The sequence below is a fragment of the Tachypleus tridentatus genome, chromosome 13, assembly GCF_004210375.1.
Source record: "Tachypleus tridentatus isolate NWPU-2018 chromosome 13, ASM421037v1, whole genome shotgun sequence".
Lineage (NCBI taxonomy): Eukaryota > Metazoa > Arthropoda > Merostomata > Xiphosura > Limulidae > Tachypleus > Tachypleus tridentatus.
Genome location: NC_134837.1, coordinates 64,828,800 through 64,845,091, shown reverse-complemented (window position 1 = coordinate 64,845,091; position 16,292 = coordinate 64,828,800). Strand labels below are relative to the sequence as shown.

Here is a 16,292-nt window from a genome sequence, read left to right as displayed (position 1 = left end):
CACGGGTTCGAATCCCGGTCGCACCAAATATGCTCGCCCTTTCAGCCGTGAGGGCGTTATAATGTGACGGTCAATCCCACTATTAATTGGTAAAAGAGTAGTCCAAGAGTTGGTGGTGGGTGGTGATGACTAATTGCCTTCCCTCTAGTCTTACACTGCTCAATTAGGGACGGTTAGCACAGATTGCCCCCGAGTAGCTTTGCCCGAAATTAAAAAAACAAACAAACAATTTCTACCCCTCCTTGTCTTTTCCAGAACGACTTCTTCAAACTGATTATCTCGCTTGTCATAAAACAGAAATGGTGTTCTTAGTTTCGAAGTTAAGGCCACCTTTATTCTTTATCCTTCCTGCATGTCATTTGCTGTCAATAATGTGGTGTTTTTGAGGAGATAACTGTCATTGTTATGTGAATAATGCGTGTTTGATAGTTTAGTATTTAATTTTGAGGTTAAGATGCTTCAGACCTCTCAGTTTGTCGTAAAAAAACGAGCCAAATATGGTAAGTTTATATCTGTTTTGTTGAAGTCTATTCCGTTTTGAGGTACTACTGTCAGTGTATTGTAATTTGTACATTGCACTACGAAAGTAAATTGGACCAATCAGAGCTGATAATGACATCCCTGTTACGACTTAGCTGTAATACTTGGGCTGACAAGTGTGATGGCTCTTGTAAAAAGTTTATTTCCATATTTCAAAGAGCACTGATATAAACAATACAAGTGAGTTGACACGTTTTTGTCATGAAAATAAAGGTCTGTAAAGCGTAATCCTCAAAATTAAATTATTAACTGACATAAAACTGTCAAATAATCTGAAAATAACATTTATAAAGAACTTGTAGTAGTTCTACATTATTGAACGTGATGAAATTTGGTTGAATTGATGGCAACTGGCTGTTGTAGAAACAAGAGGTTATCGTTCACATGTGCAAGTCATTTGTGAAACGAGTCACCGTATAATAATAATAAAGCCCTGAGGGTACCAGTTGACCTATTGGCACAAGTAATAAACAAAATTGGAAGGGGAGATTAAAAATAAAATATGAAAGTAAACACATTAAAAATTAAAGTTTCAAAAGACTTCTGTGAAGATCTAAAAGCTGTTTACTTACTTCCATTTGTTAATTTTAAATATTTCATTGAACTATACATTAATGATAATAGGTAATTAGTCATATAGTACAGAAAACGAAAATAAAATGTGAAATTTACCTCAAAAAAACTCTTGGTGTTCATTTATGGTATTCTATAGATTATTCAAATGAAATGTGAAAACTGAAGGTAGTAAATAGTATATTTATACTTTATATGAAAATAATCACCTTACAGGTACACTGTCAAAAGTCTGAATGCAAATAAATACATTACATAGCAATTTTTTATTAGAAATAGTAGATCAACTTTTAAGAATATTTTGTTATGAAACTGCATGCTTTCAGAAAAGTTCTTGTTAAATTTCAGACACTTTCATGCACTAGTTTTTATTTTTGGAATAAAATATAATGATAGCAACATTAAATCCTTACAATTTGGGGGCTTGATAGCAAAAAGACGTAGAATAGGTGTCTGTAAAAAAAAAGTTAAATTCTGTTAAATGACTTTACAAAGCATCTTTTATCACAGTTTCAAACATTTTCCCACTATTTATGTGAGATAAAAAGGCCTATAATTACTGAAACATGTAACCACTTCCATTGAAATGGGGAGTAACATTAGCCAACTTCAAAGTATTCTGGCACTATTCAAGGATTAGAAAAAAAAATAATAGCATGTAGTTCACATATTCAAAAGGTAACCTCCTTCAAAACTCTTAGGGAAACATTATTTCTTCCTGAATATTTATCATTCTTTAATTTTTTCTTAACAGTCTCATAATTAATGTGCTCACCTTATTCAGAATTGTTATTATCTAGCAGCCTTTCAAGGCAAGGAATATTGCTTAAACACCAATTAGTAAAATTGAATAAAAGCAGAATTTAGTAACCTATTCAACACATAATCATCATGTATTAGTCTTCTGGTGTCATCCTTCATGGTTCTACTTCAATCTTAATGTTATGTTTACCCTTAATGCATTTTAAGAAATCTTTACTGTTAATTTCCATTTCCAGTCTTTTTCATATGGTTATTAAATTTCATAATTTTCTTTTTGAACAACTCTTCTGTAATATTCTATAACTCTTCAATTGTCCATAATTGCATTCAGTTTGAACTTATTGTATATATAATGCCTTCTTTAAGTCTATTCTTTATTTCTTATGTGAGCTAACCTTATTTATTTTACCTCCTGTTACCCTTTTACCTTTAAATGTTTTTCACATTTGGTCAGTATACCCATCTGATTTAGTTATCCAATACAGCAGATAATCCTTGTCTCACTTCTTTAAAATATGCCTTTTTCATAATTTGGAACTAACTTCTCATTATTTGTCATCTTCCTATACAGTAAAACTTTTATACAGCAATGATAACTTCCACACTCATGTTCATCAACCACTACTTTATGAACCATTTCTTTATTATGAGTTAACAATGAATCTAAAATGCCATTGTTTCTAGTAGATTCCCTAAACACTTGTCGAAGGAAACCATCCTGAACAGTTTATAAAAATCTGTCTCCCTTATGATTTGATGATAATATTTCTCAATTTATATGCCTGGTAATAAAATATGCAATAATTATAACCTTATGAGCAGTTGAACTTTTTTATTTTAGTGTTCAGTACTTGTTATTTCATCAGTTTTGTTTGAAAGCCTAACAAGCTTAACAAAAAGCCTTCTCTCATATCAGAATTAAATTAGATTCAGGATTCTTGCTTTCACGTCTCATATATGAAACTTCAAAGAGTTGTAACTCGCATTTTATAGAAAAAGCCACATCCCTTAATACTCTATTACACAACCTATTATTTTGAATTTCAGTAAAGGCCCTTTTATCAAAATTGTGTACATTTAGCCAGGTTTCAGTTAAATTTTCATTACATGTTCTCTTCTTACAAGTGTTTTAAAGTCATTTCTCTTGCTTTCCTTATTTCATTACAATAATAACAGTTTTTGCTACCATTAAAACTACCTTTTCACCATGTTCCTACACCATATTCCTCTGTGCTGTCTACTTATAGCTTAGAGTCACCACAATAGTGTTAATAGCCTTGTAAGGGAGCCAGGTCTTACCCTGTTTAAATATAAGACATTCTATCCAAAAGACTTTCCATTTCTCATTGAGTCAGTAATGTAAATATAACCAGCCAATGTTTTCATATTTACAGTTAACCTAATTTTTACCTAATTATCTACTCATAATTTCATCTCACAGCCAAGTCTTGATATTATTTTTGATACCAACAGAAGTAGGAATGTTTGTATAAGAGTCTTGTAGTTACCAACTACTACAGTACATGTATGATTATTTAGTTCCAGGACTTTTACATTCTGTACAATATTTATTTGGGACTACAATTACTAAATTATTGCTCACAAGGCAGAAAAATAAGCCAGTATCTCTTACTTGAGAGATATATTAGTCACCTTGCTTCCCTGGAAGATTACTGATGTTACACATTCCAAGTCAAGCAAGTGTGGGCTAGGCCATCTAGAATTCTGTGACCTGTCAGAGCCATCTTGTAAAGCAGCATATAGGCTTTGGGCTATTTGAAACTCAAGTAGAAGCATTTCCATTGCATGTAAGGGACATTGGCAGGTTACCAGTCCATAACTAACCAGTTCAGCTAGATGCTTGATAATAAATTAACATTACAGTATATTTATTATCAGCTAAGATTCAATTTTAGCCAAACGATGAGTGTCATTTTGATTTCCTTTTATACTTTGTAGAAATAAGTGTGGTAGTATTGATACTGCCACTACCATGAGCAGGAGAACATAAAAATAATTAACATAAAGTACAGGGGAAAAACAGTCCATTTTCCACCCTGTATTATTATTTAGTATCCTACTATTATTTGGAACTATATAGCAGCTCCACTGTTCTTCACTTTCATAAATGATCACATTAGACCTTATCTGCACTACAAAGACTTAATCACTACAGTCACACACTAGTATATTATTTGCTCTGTCAGATCTTATCTAAACCCCTGGATAGCATAACAGAATTCTTTTTCATATATTTGCCTCAGAGACTGTTATCTGTGAAGTGATATAGTTCACAAGTTAGACTAAACTTTGTTGTTTATTAAAGTCTGTTTTTTATAAGTAAATATACAAATACCAACTCTATAACTTCCTTTAAGTTATTATCAGCCTCTGTAGCTTTCACATTTCTTCTTTAAATCTTGCTGCCACTTTCTGAAGTATACCCTTTATCTATAGCATACACCCTGTTTAGAACAGCTTCCAACTTCTCGAACATACAAACATCTCTAATTTTACTCCCATTAGTGATGTATTGTACATTTTGTAAGAGGTTTCCAAAGAACTATATATATATAGTCTAAATACATTTTGAATTTTAGAATAGTTTTCTCCATTGTTGCTTTCCTGTATATTGTATTCTGTGTTTTAAACAAGTTGCAGCCATTTTAATTTTTAACTTTATGTAACTAGTCTGATGATTAAGTCACATGTTCAATAGTACAGTACTGGTTTATTTTGGTTATAAATGTTATTTCAAGATGTCTGAAATGCATGTGTTACATTGTGCAATATGATATTTATACATTGTAGTTTATGTTTTTCTTTCCTTTTGTTTCATCACAAAACTGTAGTCAACTATGAAGTATAAGCTTACATTTTGTACAAAGGATGTGTTTGTTCAATTTATTTTAGTATTTTTTAAAGTACTGAAGGAAATTCTTTTTGAGACAGATCTTTGCATAATCCTAGATAAAGATAGCTATTACTATTAGTACTAGTAACAGTAACACTAGTTAGCTTTGTTACTAGTGTTAGTGTTAACTAGTAGTAGAAGCCATTTAAAATATTCTGTTGCCATTACTGGTTGAACTTGAAAATATGACCAGAAGAATTTAACATTTAATGATTGGTTGTAGGAGAGGAACTGATTTTGTAAATGCAAGTTTTAAGATAAAATTACTTACGAAAGTTTTCTAAAGTATGAACTTTGAGTTAATTGAAAATAACAAATTATTATAACAATATTTAGATTACATGGATGGTTGGATCCAAAGTAGTAGTAATTTGAAACACTAATTCAGTAAGCTATATATGCAAAAACAGCTCGTTTGGGTTGAGAAAATATTTTACATAGAAGAGCAAACAACGTTTCAACCTTCTTCGGTCATCGTCAGTGCATATTCGGTGCATATATATTTCTCTACAAGTGGGTTTTCTCGACATCACTGATTATTAATTCAGTAAGCTGATCTTTTGTTTGAGATCAGTAGATGTAACTATAATTTTGATGTATCAGTTAATACATGTAACATTATTTGCTGATACAGAAAACTTTACTCAGATATTTACTGAAACTGATGAAAGACCTTGTGAGAATTAGATATAGCAGCTTGATTGTGATCAGTATAGGTATAAATGTTTCTGTCATTTGTAAGTTATAAGAATATACTAATTTAATAATTATTTAATTATTAAAATCACCTTATCAAAATCTTTTATTTTAAGTCTAAATACACTAAGTACAACCATATCCATCATCCAGATAAGTGACATATTTCAACCTTTAAATTTATCTTCAATCCATATTGTCTAGTTTTGACTCTACATGATATACCTTTGTGTATCTCATGTTCCTGGTGCAGTGAGCATTTTAACAATCTTATTGTCTAATTTTATTCTCAATTAGATTAGTACTTAGATTTTATCTCTAGGTACACCACTTGGTTTACACAGATTTAATCACTATGTACCCCACTTGGTTTACACAGATTTTATCACAAGGTACGCCCCTTGGTTTACACAGATTTTATCACTACATACACCACTTAGTTTACACAGATTTAATCACTACGTACACAACTTGGTTTACGCAGATTTTATCACTATGTACCCCACTTGGTTTACACAGATTTTATCACAAGGTACGCCCCTTGGTTTACACAGATTTTATCACTACATACACCACTTAGTTTACACAGATTTAATCACTACGTACACAACTTGGTTTACGCAGATTTTATCACTATGTACCCCACTTGGTTTACACAGATTTTATCACAAGGTACGCCCCTTGGTTTACACAGATTTTATCACTACATACACCACTTAGTTTACACAGATTTAATCACTACGTACACAACTTGGTTTACACAGATTTTATCACTATGTACACAACTTGGTTTACACAGATTTTATCACTATGTACACATATTGGTTTACACAGATTTTATCACTATGTACACAACTTGGTTTTCACAGATTTTATCACTATGTACACAACTTGGTTTACACAGATTTTATCACTAAATATACAACTTGGTTTATACAGATTTCATCACTAGGTACACCACTTGGTTTACACATATTTTATCACTAGGTACACCACTTGGTTTACACATATTTTATCACTACATACACCATTTAGTTTACACAGATTTTATCTCTAGGTACACCACTTGGTTTACACAGATATAATCACTATGTACCCCACTTGGTTTACATAGATTTAATCACTATGTACCCCACTTGGTTTACATAGATTTAATCACTATGTACCTCACTTGGTTTATACAGATTTTATCACTAGGTACGCTACTTGGTTTAGATAGATTTTATTACTATGTACATCATTAACAATGTCAAAAGAAGTTCACTTGTCTGCAGCAGCAACTCATTAATTGTTTATAAATAATAATTCATATCTATTTTTGCCCTCTAGTGGCATGGCAGTGGGTCTGTGGACTTTGAATGCTAGAAAATGGGTTTTGATACTCATGGTAGGTAGAGCTCAGACAACCCATTGGGTAGCTTTGTGCTTCACTTTGAAACAAACAAACTGTTGTCTAATTTTTCCTTGTAGTTAAACATTTTAATATTTTCTTGACTATTTCTTTAAGCACATATTCTTACATTGAATGGTTGTTATATTTCTACTAGAATAATCATTTTATCCTGTATAATGACAGTAAATTCGCATTTCATCTTGGTAATTTTGATGCATTGTCCTTTATATATGTTCTCTCATTTTGTCTTGCTTCCCCATTAAGTAGTCACTGTTGAGGTCTGAGGTATTTCATTCATGCACCTGTTTGTCGTGACAAGTACTTCTCATGTACTGTATGGTTTGACTTGTAGTCATATCTACACAACACATTATGTGGTCACTGTTGAGGTCTGAGGTATTTCATCCATGCACCTGTTTATTGTGACAAGTAATTCTCATGTACTGTATGGTTTGACTTGTAGCCATACCTACACAACACATTTATGCTTTGTTCACTTCCTTTGATTTACAGTTCAGCACAGTAGTTTTTTATATCACCTACCTTTGAGAGATTTTATTACCATGTATGAAATACTGTTTACTCAAACACTTCTGTTGTGTGAAGAGTGTTCATTCATTGGACTTAGGTGCATCCAGCCTCTTACCAAATGATGTTGTTCTAAGTTTTCTTTTCTTTTACTGCTTTCCAGTAATAATAAACGTCTACAAAGATTCAATAACTCTTTCTCCTCAGTTATGGTTTGTCTCTTTCTTTTGCTTGTTCAGATGAAGCTTTTGGTATACACAAGGTACTTATTACACAAGGAAAAAGAGGGTCAGGTGGTGTCCTCCTATTTGTGGATGGTTATAATTGTGTCATAGAATAATTCAATATGTGTAGGGATGTTAGCTTTGTGGCAGTGTCATTGTGTAATATCAGTCCATTGTGTGTTAGTGTAAGTCAGTAAAAGATCTTGAGGTAATGATAATATCAAATTTATGAACAGTGTTTGTAATAAAGTTCTTGTCATGATGTTATTTATTTCTCTTTAATCTGTTTTGGGAAATTATTAAACATTACCACATGCACGTAACATGTTATTCTATGCATATATATTCCTTTTATTGTGTTAAGTAATGTACTTTCTTCTGTTTTTGTGTGGTCTTAATATATTTTATTTACTGTTTTTAAAACTAATGAAATATGGTGAAATTAATCAGGTATTCTCTTACCCAACACAGTTTAATAGCAAATCATTTATAATGTTCATAACCACAGATACTCATGTAATATACATTTAGTTAAAGCTTTAATACCCACACCAGCCATCTTTAGAATACACATTTATTTCAAGTAGGTTTCTCATCATCCTGAAATGAATATTTGTTGAAACCTGTAAACTGTTTGAAGCATGTAACCATTAGTTCTTCATCTCTCTCTCAGTAGTCTTAACCACAACTTGATGAAAATGTAAAGGTGAAGATATTACCATGGAAATATTAAAGATAAAAGCTGAACCCTTTCCTGATGAGAAGCAGGATGTTTTATTAGATATAAAACTGATGAAAAATGAAGATGTAACACCTATATTACCAAGTAGTAAGTGTGTATATTTGCGATTTTTTCAACACAAATAGTGTGAATATATGTTTAAAAACATGCGTAAATTTTCCATCATTGATTGGAAATATACTATTTCATACATTGATTATTATTTGCTGTCTCAGAGATATATGCTTATAAGGTTAGGTTGTATATTTTGTTACTTATTTTGGTATAAGAAACTTAAGGGTGAGGTTAAACCTAAAACTGATAAGTGCTGTACTAACTGAGCTAAAAGATTAACCAATTATGTATTGCTAGTAAAGCACTTTGTATCAACTTAAAGTGAAACATTTATTCTATCTTATCTGTTTGTAAGTGAATGTCACAGTCACTTATGATTCTTTGTTTAAACATATATATAAACCCGGTCATAAAACATTTCATTCTGTACGTGATGATGGCTTCACGAATGAAACCATGGTTGAAACATATAACCATCGGGTTTCTTCAACGTTGTCCTCCTTAATATGTACAGATAGTACATGACGTTTGATCTGTTTAGTTATTCCATTATATACAATTATAAGATAAGGTTTAGACATAATTACTCCATGTTACAATATAAAATCAATGTAGGGAGTAATCGTATCATAATTATTTAGTGTTCTATATTATTAAAATTAATTATGTATTATAAACCATAAATTTCTTCATTGTTTATGTTAAAGCAAGTATTTGTAATAGACAATAAAAATTAACTTAGATGCTCATCAAATAAAGTAATGTATGATACTATTTATATTAACTATGTGTATGATACTATTTATATTAACTATGTGTATGATACTATTTATATTAACTATGTGTATGATACTATTTATATTAACTATGTTATATATTTTCACCTTAGATATAGAGACCAGTGTGAACACCTGTTGTGGAAGTCAGTTTCTTGGTGATCATATTTTAAGACATGAATATATTTTAACAGAAGTCAGCAAATGCTCAAAATTAGACAGTTACATTTATGAAAAAACAAATTTAAATGAATGTAACATAAAACAATCTTATATACCTCAGGATGGAGATGAACCTTATAGTTATATAACATGTGGAAGAGAACCTGTAGCAGTTTATAACCTAAAAGAACATAAGAGAGAATCAATCTTCTCTAACCAGCAATGTGATCCAGGGGCACATTATTGTAACATTTATCTTGAAAAAAACATCACACACAAATAAAATATATATTTTAACAAGTGTGATAATTACACAAGAAAGTACACTTTAATGTAGAAAATGAAAGTGTAGATAAATAATTGTAAAAACATTAATCCAAATAAAAAATAAAATATTTTTCATTAAAAAATTAAGTGTACAAAGATTCTTTATGTATATAAATTTTTCTTGAAAACATCCTTGAAAGCATGTTTTATACAAACAAAAAATACAGGATTTCTACATTCCTACTGTTGTCATGTTTACTATTGTGAAAGATCAGAACTCATCCTGAACAATTTGCAAAACAAAGGGAATTCATACTCTTGCATGTCACAAATTTAGTTAACTTTAGGGTGTGATTAATAATCACTAAAGAGAAACCACAGAACATTATACGTACAAACAGATTAACATGATTTTAAAAATGAATTGAAATAATAAGATATTTGCCCAGAGTTTCAGATTTATAGGCCCGCACCCTGTAAAAGGTTTATAGATCCTTCACTTCTGTAAAAGATTTATAGCTTCTTCACTCCTGTAAAATATTTATAGATCCTTCACTCCTGTAAAAGATTTATAGATCCTTCTCCCCGGTAAAAGGTTTATAGATCCTTCACCCCTGTAAAAGATTTATAGATCTTAAATCCCTGTAAAACATTCATACATCCTTCACTTCTGTAAAAGATTTACAGATTTATCTCCACTGTAAAACATTTATAGACCCTTCACCCCTGTAAAAGATTTAGACATATTTTGCCCCTGTAAAAGGTTTATAGATCCTTCATCCCTGTAAAAGATTTATAGATCCTTCATTCCTGCAAAAGATTTATAGATCCTTCATTCCTGCAAAAGATTTATAGATTCTTCACCCCTGTAAAAGATCCAGAGATCCTTCACCCTTGTAAATGATTTATAGATCCTTCACCCCTGTAAAAGATTTATAGATCTTAAATCCCTGTCAAAGATTTATAGATCCTTCATTCCTGCAAAAGATTTATAGATTCTTTACTCCTGTAAAAGATTTAGAGATTCTTCACTCCTGTAAAATATTTAGAGATTCTTCACTCCTGTAAAATATTTAGAGATCCTTCACCCTGTAAAAGATTTATAGATCCTTCACCCCTGTAAAAGATTTATAGATCCTTCATCTCTATAAAAGATTCATAAATCCTTCACTCCTTTAAAAGATTTATAGATCCTTCACCCCTGTAAAAGATTTATAGATTCTTTACTCCTGTAAAACATTCATACATCCTTCACTCCTGTAAAAGATTTAGACATATGTTAAAGATTTAGACATATGTCCCCTGTAAAAGATTTATAGATCCTTCATCCCTGTAAAAGATTTATAGATCCTTCATCCCTGTGAAAGGTTTACAGATCCTTCATTCATGTAAAAGATTTATAGATTCTTCACCCCTGTAAAAGATTTATAGATCCTTCACCCTTGCAAATGATTTATAGATCCTTCACCCTTGTAAATGATTTATAGATCCTTCACTCCTGTGAAAGGTTTATAGATCCTTCACTCCTGTAAAAAATTTATAGATTCTTCACCCCTGTAAAAGATTCATAGATCCTTCACTCCTGTAAAAGATTTATAGATTCTTCACCCCTGTAAAAGATTTACAGATCCTTCACACCTGTAAAAGATTTATAGATCCTTCATCCCTGTAAAAGATTCATAGATTCTCCACCCCTGTAAAAGATTTATAGATCCTTCACCCTTGTAAATGATTTATAGATCCTTCATCCCTGTAAAAGATTCATAGATCCTTCACTCCTCTGAAAGATTTATAGATCCTTCACCCTTGTAAATGATTTATAGATCCTTCACTCCTTTAAAAGATTTATAGATCCTTCATCCCTATAAAAGATTTATAAACCCTTCACTCCTGTAAAAGATTTATAGATCCTTTACCCCTGTAAAGATTTATAGATCCTTTACTCCTGTAAAATATTCATACATCCTTCACTCCTGTAAAAGATTTACAGATTTTTCTCCACTGTAAAAGATTTATAGAATTTTCTCCACTGTAAAAGATTTATAGACCCTTCACCCCTGTAAAAGATTTAGACATATTTTGCCCCTGTAAAAGGTTTATAGATCCTTCATCCCTGTAAAAGATTTATAGATCCTTCATTCCTGTAAAAGATTTATACATCCTTCATTCCTGCAAAAGATTTATAGATTCTTCACCCCTGTAAACGATCCAGAGATCCTTCACCCTTGTAAATGATTTATAGATCCTTCACCCCTGTAAAAGATTTATAGATCTTAAATCCCTGTAAAAGATTTATAGATCCTTCATTCCTGCAAAAGATTTATAGATTCTTCACTCCTGTAAAAGATTTAGAGATTCTTCACTCCTGTAAAATATTTAGAGATCCTTCACTCCTGTAAAAGATTTATAGATCCTTCACCCTTGTAAATGATTTATAGATCCTTCACCCCTCTAAAAGATTTATAGATCCTTCATCCCTATAAAAGATTCATAAATCCTTCACTCCTTTAAAAGATTTATAGATCCTTCACCCCTGTAAAAGATTTATAGATTCTTTACTCCTGTAAAACATTCATACATCCTTCACTCCTGTAAAAGATTTATAGATCCTTCACCCCTGTAAAAGATTTATAGATCCCTCACCCCTGTAAAGATTTAGACATATGTTGCCCCTGTAAAACATTTAGACATATGTCACCCCTGTAAAAGGTTTATAGATCCTTCATCCCTGTAAAAGATTTATAGATCTTAAATCCCTGTAAAAGATTTATAGATGCTTCATTCCTGCAAAAGATTTATAGATTCTTCACCCCTCTAAAAGATTTATAGATCCTTCACCCTTGTAAATGATTTATAGATCCTTCACTCCTGTGAAAGGTTTATAGATCCTTCACTCCTGTAAAAGATTTATAGATTCTTCACCCCTGTAAAAGATTTATAGATCCTTCACACCTGTAAAAGATTTATAGATCCTTCACCCCTGTAAAAGATTTATAGATTCTTCACCCCTGTAAAAGATTTATAGATCCTTCACCCTGTAAAAGATTTATAGATCCTTCACCCTGTAAAGATTTATAGATCCTTCATCCCTGTAAAAGATTTATAGATCCTTCATCCCTGTAAAGATTTATAGATCCTTCATTTATAGATTTATAGATCCTTCACCCTTGTAAATGATTTATAGATCCTTCACTTCTGTAAAAGATTTATAGACCCTTCATCCCTGTAAAAGATTTATAGATCCTTCATTCCTGCAAAAGATTTATAGATCCTTCATTCCTGCAAAAGATTTATAGATTCTTCACCCCTGTAAAAGATCCAGAGATCCTTCACCCTTGTAAATGATTTATAGATCCTTCACCCCTGTAAAAGATTTATAGATCTTAAATCCCTGTAAAAGATTTATAGATCCTTCATTCCTGCAAAAGATTTATAGATTCTTTACTCCTGTAAAAGATTTAGAGATTCTTCACTCCTGTAAAACATTCATACATCCTTCACTCCTGTAAAAGATTTAGACATATGTTGCCCCTGTAAAAGATTTAGACATATGTCACCCCTGTAAAAGGTTTATAGATCCTTCATCCCTGTAAAAAAATTATAGATCTTAAATCCCTGTAAAAGATTTATAGATGCTTCATTCCTGCAAAAGATTTATAGATTCTTCACCCCTCTAAAAGATCCTTCAGAAATGATTTATAGATCCTTCACTCCTGCAAATGATTTATAGATCCTTCACCCTTGCAAATGATTTATAGATCCTTCACCCTTGTAAATGATTTATAGATCCTTCACTCCTGTAAAAAATTTATAGATTCTTCACCCCTGTAAAAGATTCATAGATCCTTCACTCCTGTAAAAGATTTATAGATTCTTCACCCCTGTAAAAGATTTACAGATCCTTCACACCTGTAAAAGATTTATAGATCCTTCATCCCTGTAAAAGATTCATAGATTCTCCACCCCTGTAAAAGATTTATAGATCCTTCACCCTTGTAAATGATTTATAGATCCTTCATCCCTGTAAAAGATTCATAGATCCTTCACTCCTCTGAAAGATTTATAGATCCTTCACCCTTGTAAATGATTTATAGATCCTTCACTCCTTTAAAAGATTTATAGATCCTTCATCCCTATAAAGATTTATAAACCCTTCACTCCTGTAAAGATTTATAGATCCTTTACCCTGTAAAGATTTATAGATCCTTTACTCCTGTAAAATATTCATACATCCTTCACTCCTGTAAAAGATTTACAGATTTTTCTCCACTGTAAAAGATTTATAGACCCTTCACCCCTGTAAAAGATTCATAGATACTTCACTCCTCTAAAAGATTTATAGATCCTTCACCCTTGTAAATGATTTATAGATCCTTCACTCCTTTAAAAGATTTATAGATCCTTCACTCCTTTAAAAGATTTATAGATCCTTCATCCCTATAAAAGATTTATAAATCCTTCACTCCTGTAAAAGATTTATAGATCCTTCACCCCTGTAAAAGATTTATAGATCCTTTACTTCTGTAAAACATTTATACATCCTTCACTCCTGTAAAAGATTTACAGAATTTTCTCCACTGTAAAAGATTTATAGACCCTTCACCCCTGTAAAAGATTTAGACATATTTTGCCCCTGTAAAAGGTTTATAGATCCTTCATCCCTGTAAAAGGTTTATAGATCCTTCACTCCTGTAAAAAATTTATAGATTCTTCACCCCTGTAAAAGATTTACAGATCCTTCACACCTGTAAAAGATTTATAGATCCTTCATCCCTGTAAAAGATTCATAGATTCTCCACCCCTGTAAAAGATTTATAGATCCTTCACTCCTGTAAAAGATTTATAGATCCTTCACCCTTGTAAATGATTTATAGATCCTTCACCCCTGTAAAAGATTTATAGATCTTAAATCCCTGTAAAAGATTTATAGATCCTTCATTCCTGCAAAAGATTTATAGATTCTCCACCCCTGTAAAATATTTATAGATCTTAAATCCCTGTAAAAGATTTATAGATCCTTCATCCCTGTAAAAGATTCATAGATTCTCCACCTCTGTAAAAGATTTATAGATCCTTCACCCTTGTAAATGATTTATAGATCCTTCATCCCTGTAAAAGATTCATAGATCCTTCACTCCTCTGAAAGATTTATAGATCCTTCACCCTTGTAAATGATTTATAGATCATTCACTCCTTTAAAAGATTTATAGATCCTTCATCCCTATAAAAGATTTATAAACCCTTCACTCCTGTAAAAGATTTATAGATCCTTTACCCCTGTAAAAGATTTATAGATCCTTTACTCCTGTAAAATATTCATACATCCTTCACTCCTGTAAAAGATTTACAGATTTTTCTCCACTGTAAAAGATTTATAGACCCTTCACCCCTGTAAAAGATTCATAGATACTTCACTCCTCTAAAAGATTTATAGATCCTTCACCCTTGTAAATGATTTATAGATCCTTCACTCCTTTAAAAGATTTATAGATCCTTCATCCCTATAAAAGATTTATAAATTCTTCACTCCTGTAAAAGATTTATAAATCCTTCACTCCTGTAAAAGATTTATAGATCCTTCACCCCTGTAAAAGATTTATAGATCCTTTACTTCTGTAAAACATTTATACATCCTTCACTCCTGTAAAAGATTTACAGAATTTTCTCCACTGTAAAAGATTTATAGACCCTTCACCCCTGTAAAAGATTTAGACATATTTTGCCCCTGTAAAAGGTTTATAGATCCTTCATCCCTGTAAAAGATTTATAGATCCTTCATTCCTGTAAAAGATTTATACATCCTTCATTCCTGCAAAAGATTTATAGATTCTTCACCCTTGTAAATGATTTATAGATCCTTCACCCCTGTAAAAGATTTATAGATCTTAAATCCTGTAAAAGATTTATAGATCCTTCATTCCTGCAAAAGATTTATAGATTCTTCACTCCTGTAAAAGATTTAGAGATTCTTCACTCCTGTAAAATATTTAGAGATCCTTCACTCCTGTAAAAGATTTAGAGATCCTTCACCCTTGTAAATGATTTATAGATCCTTCACCCCTCTAAAAGATTTATAGATCCTTCATCCCTATAAAAGATTCATAAATCCTTCACTCCTTTAAAAGATTTATAGATCCTTTACCCCTGTAAAAGATTTATAGATTCTTTACTCCTGTAAAACATTCATACATCCTTCACTCCTGTAAAAGATTTATAGATCCTTCACCCCTGTAAAAGATTTAGACATATGTTGCCCCTGTAAAAGATTTAGACATATGTTGCCCCTGTAAAAGATTTAGACATATGTCACCCCTGTAAAAGGTTTATAGATCCTTCATCCCTGTAAAAGATTTATAGATCTTAAATCCCTGTAAAAGATTTATAGATGCTTCATTCCTGCAAAAGATTTATAGATTCTTCACCCCTCTAAAAGATTTATAGATCCTTCACCCTTGTAAATGATTTATAGATCCTTCACTCCTGTGAAAGGTTTATAGATCCTTCACTCCTGTAAAAGATTTATAGATTCTTCACCCCTGTAAAAGATTTACAGATCCTTCACACCTGTAAAAGATTTATAGATCCTTCATCCCTGTAAAAGATTCATAGATTCTCCACCTTTGTAAAAGATTTATAGATCCTTCACTCCTGTAAAAGATTT

The 16,292-nt window shown here is 31.5% G+C and overlaps 1 protein-coding gene across 2 annotated transcripts; it reads left to right on the top strand.

The window, feature by feature from the left end:
* Window positions 1-312: 312 nt before the first annotated feature.
* Window positions 313-9,738, top strand: LOC143238822 (uncharacterized). 2 transcript variants are annotated; one of them, XM_076479383.1, is made up of 3 exons: window positions 313-500; window positions 8,307-8,459; window positions 9,316-9,738. In XM_076479383.1, the coding sequence occupies exons 2-3, from the start codon at window positions 8,351-8,353 to the stop codon at window positions 9,645-9,647; spliced, it is 441 nt and encodes a 146-aa protein (XP_076335498.1). In that variant the 5' UTR covers window positions 313-500; window positions 8,307-8,350; the 3' UTR covers window positions 9,648-9,738. The 2 variants fall into 2 exon arrangements, with proteins under 2 accessions (XP_076335498.1, XP_076335497.1); XM_076479382.1 differs by having other exon boundaries at window positions 8,304-8,459; window positions 9,316-9,725.
* Window positions 9,739-16,292: the final 6,554 nt, after the last annotated feature.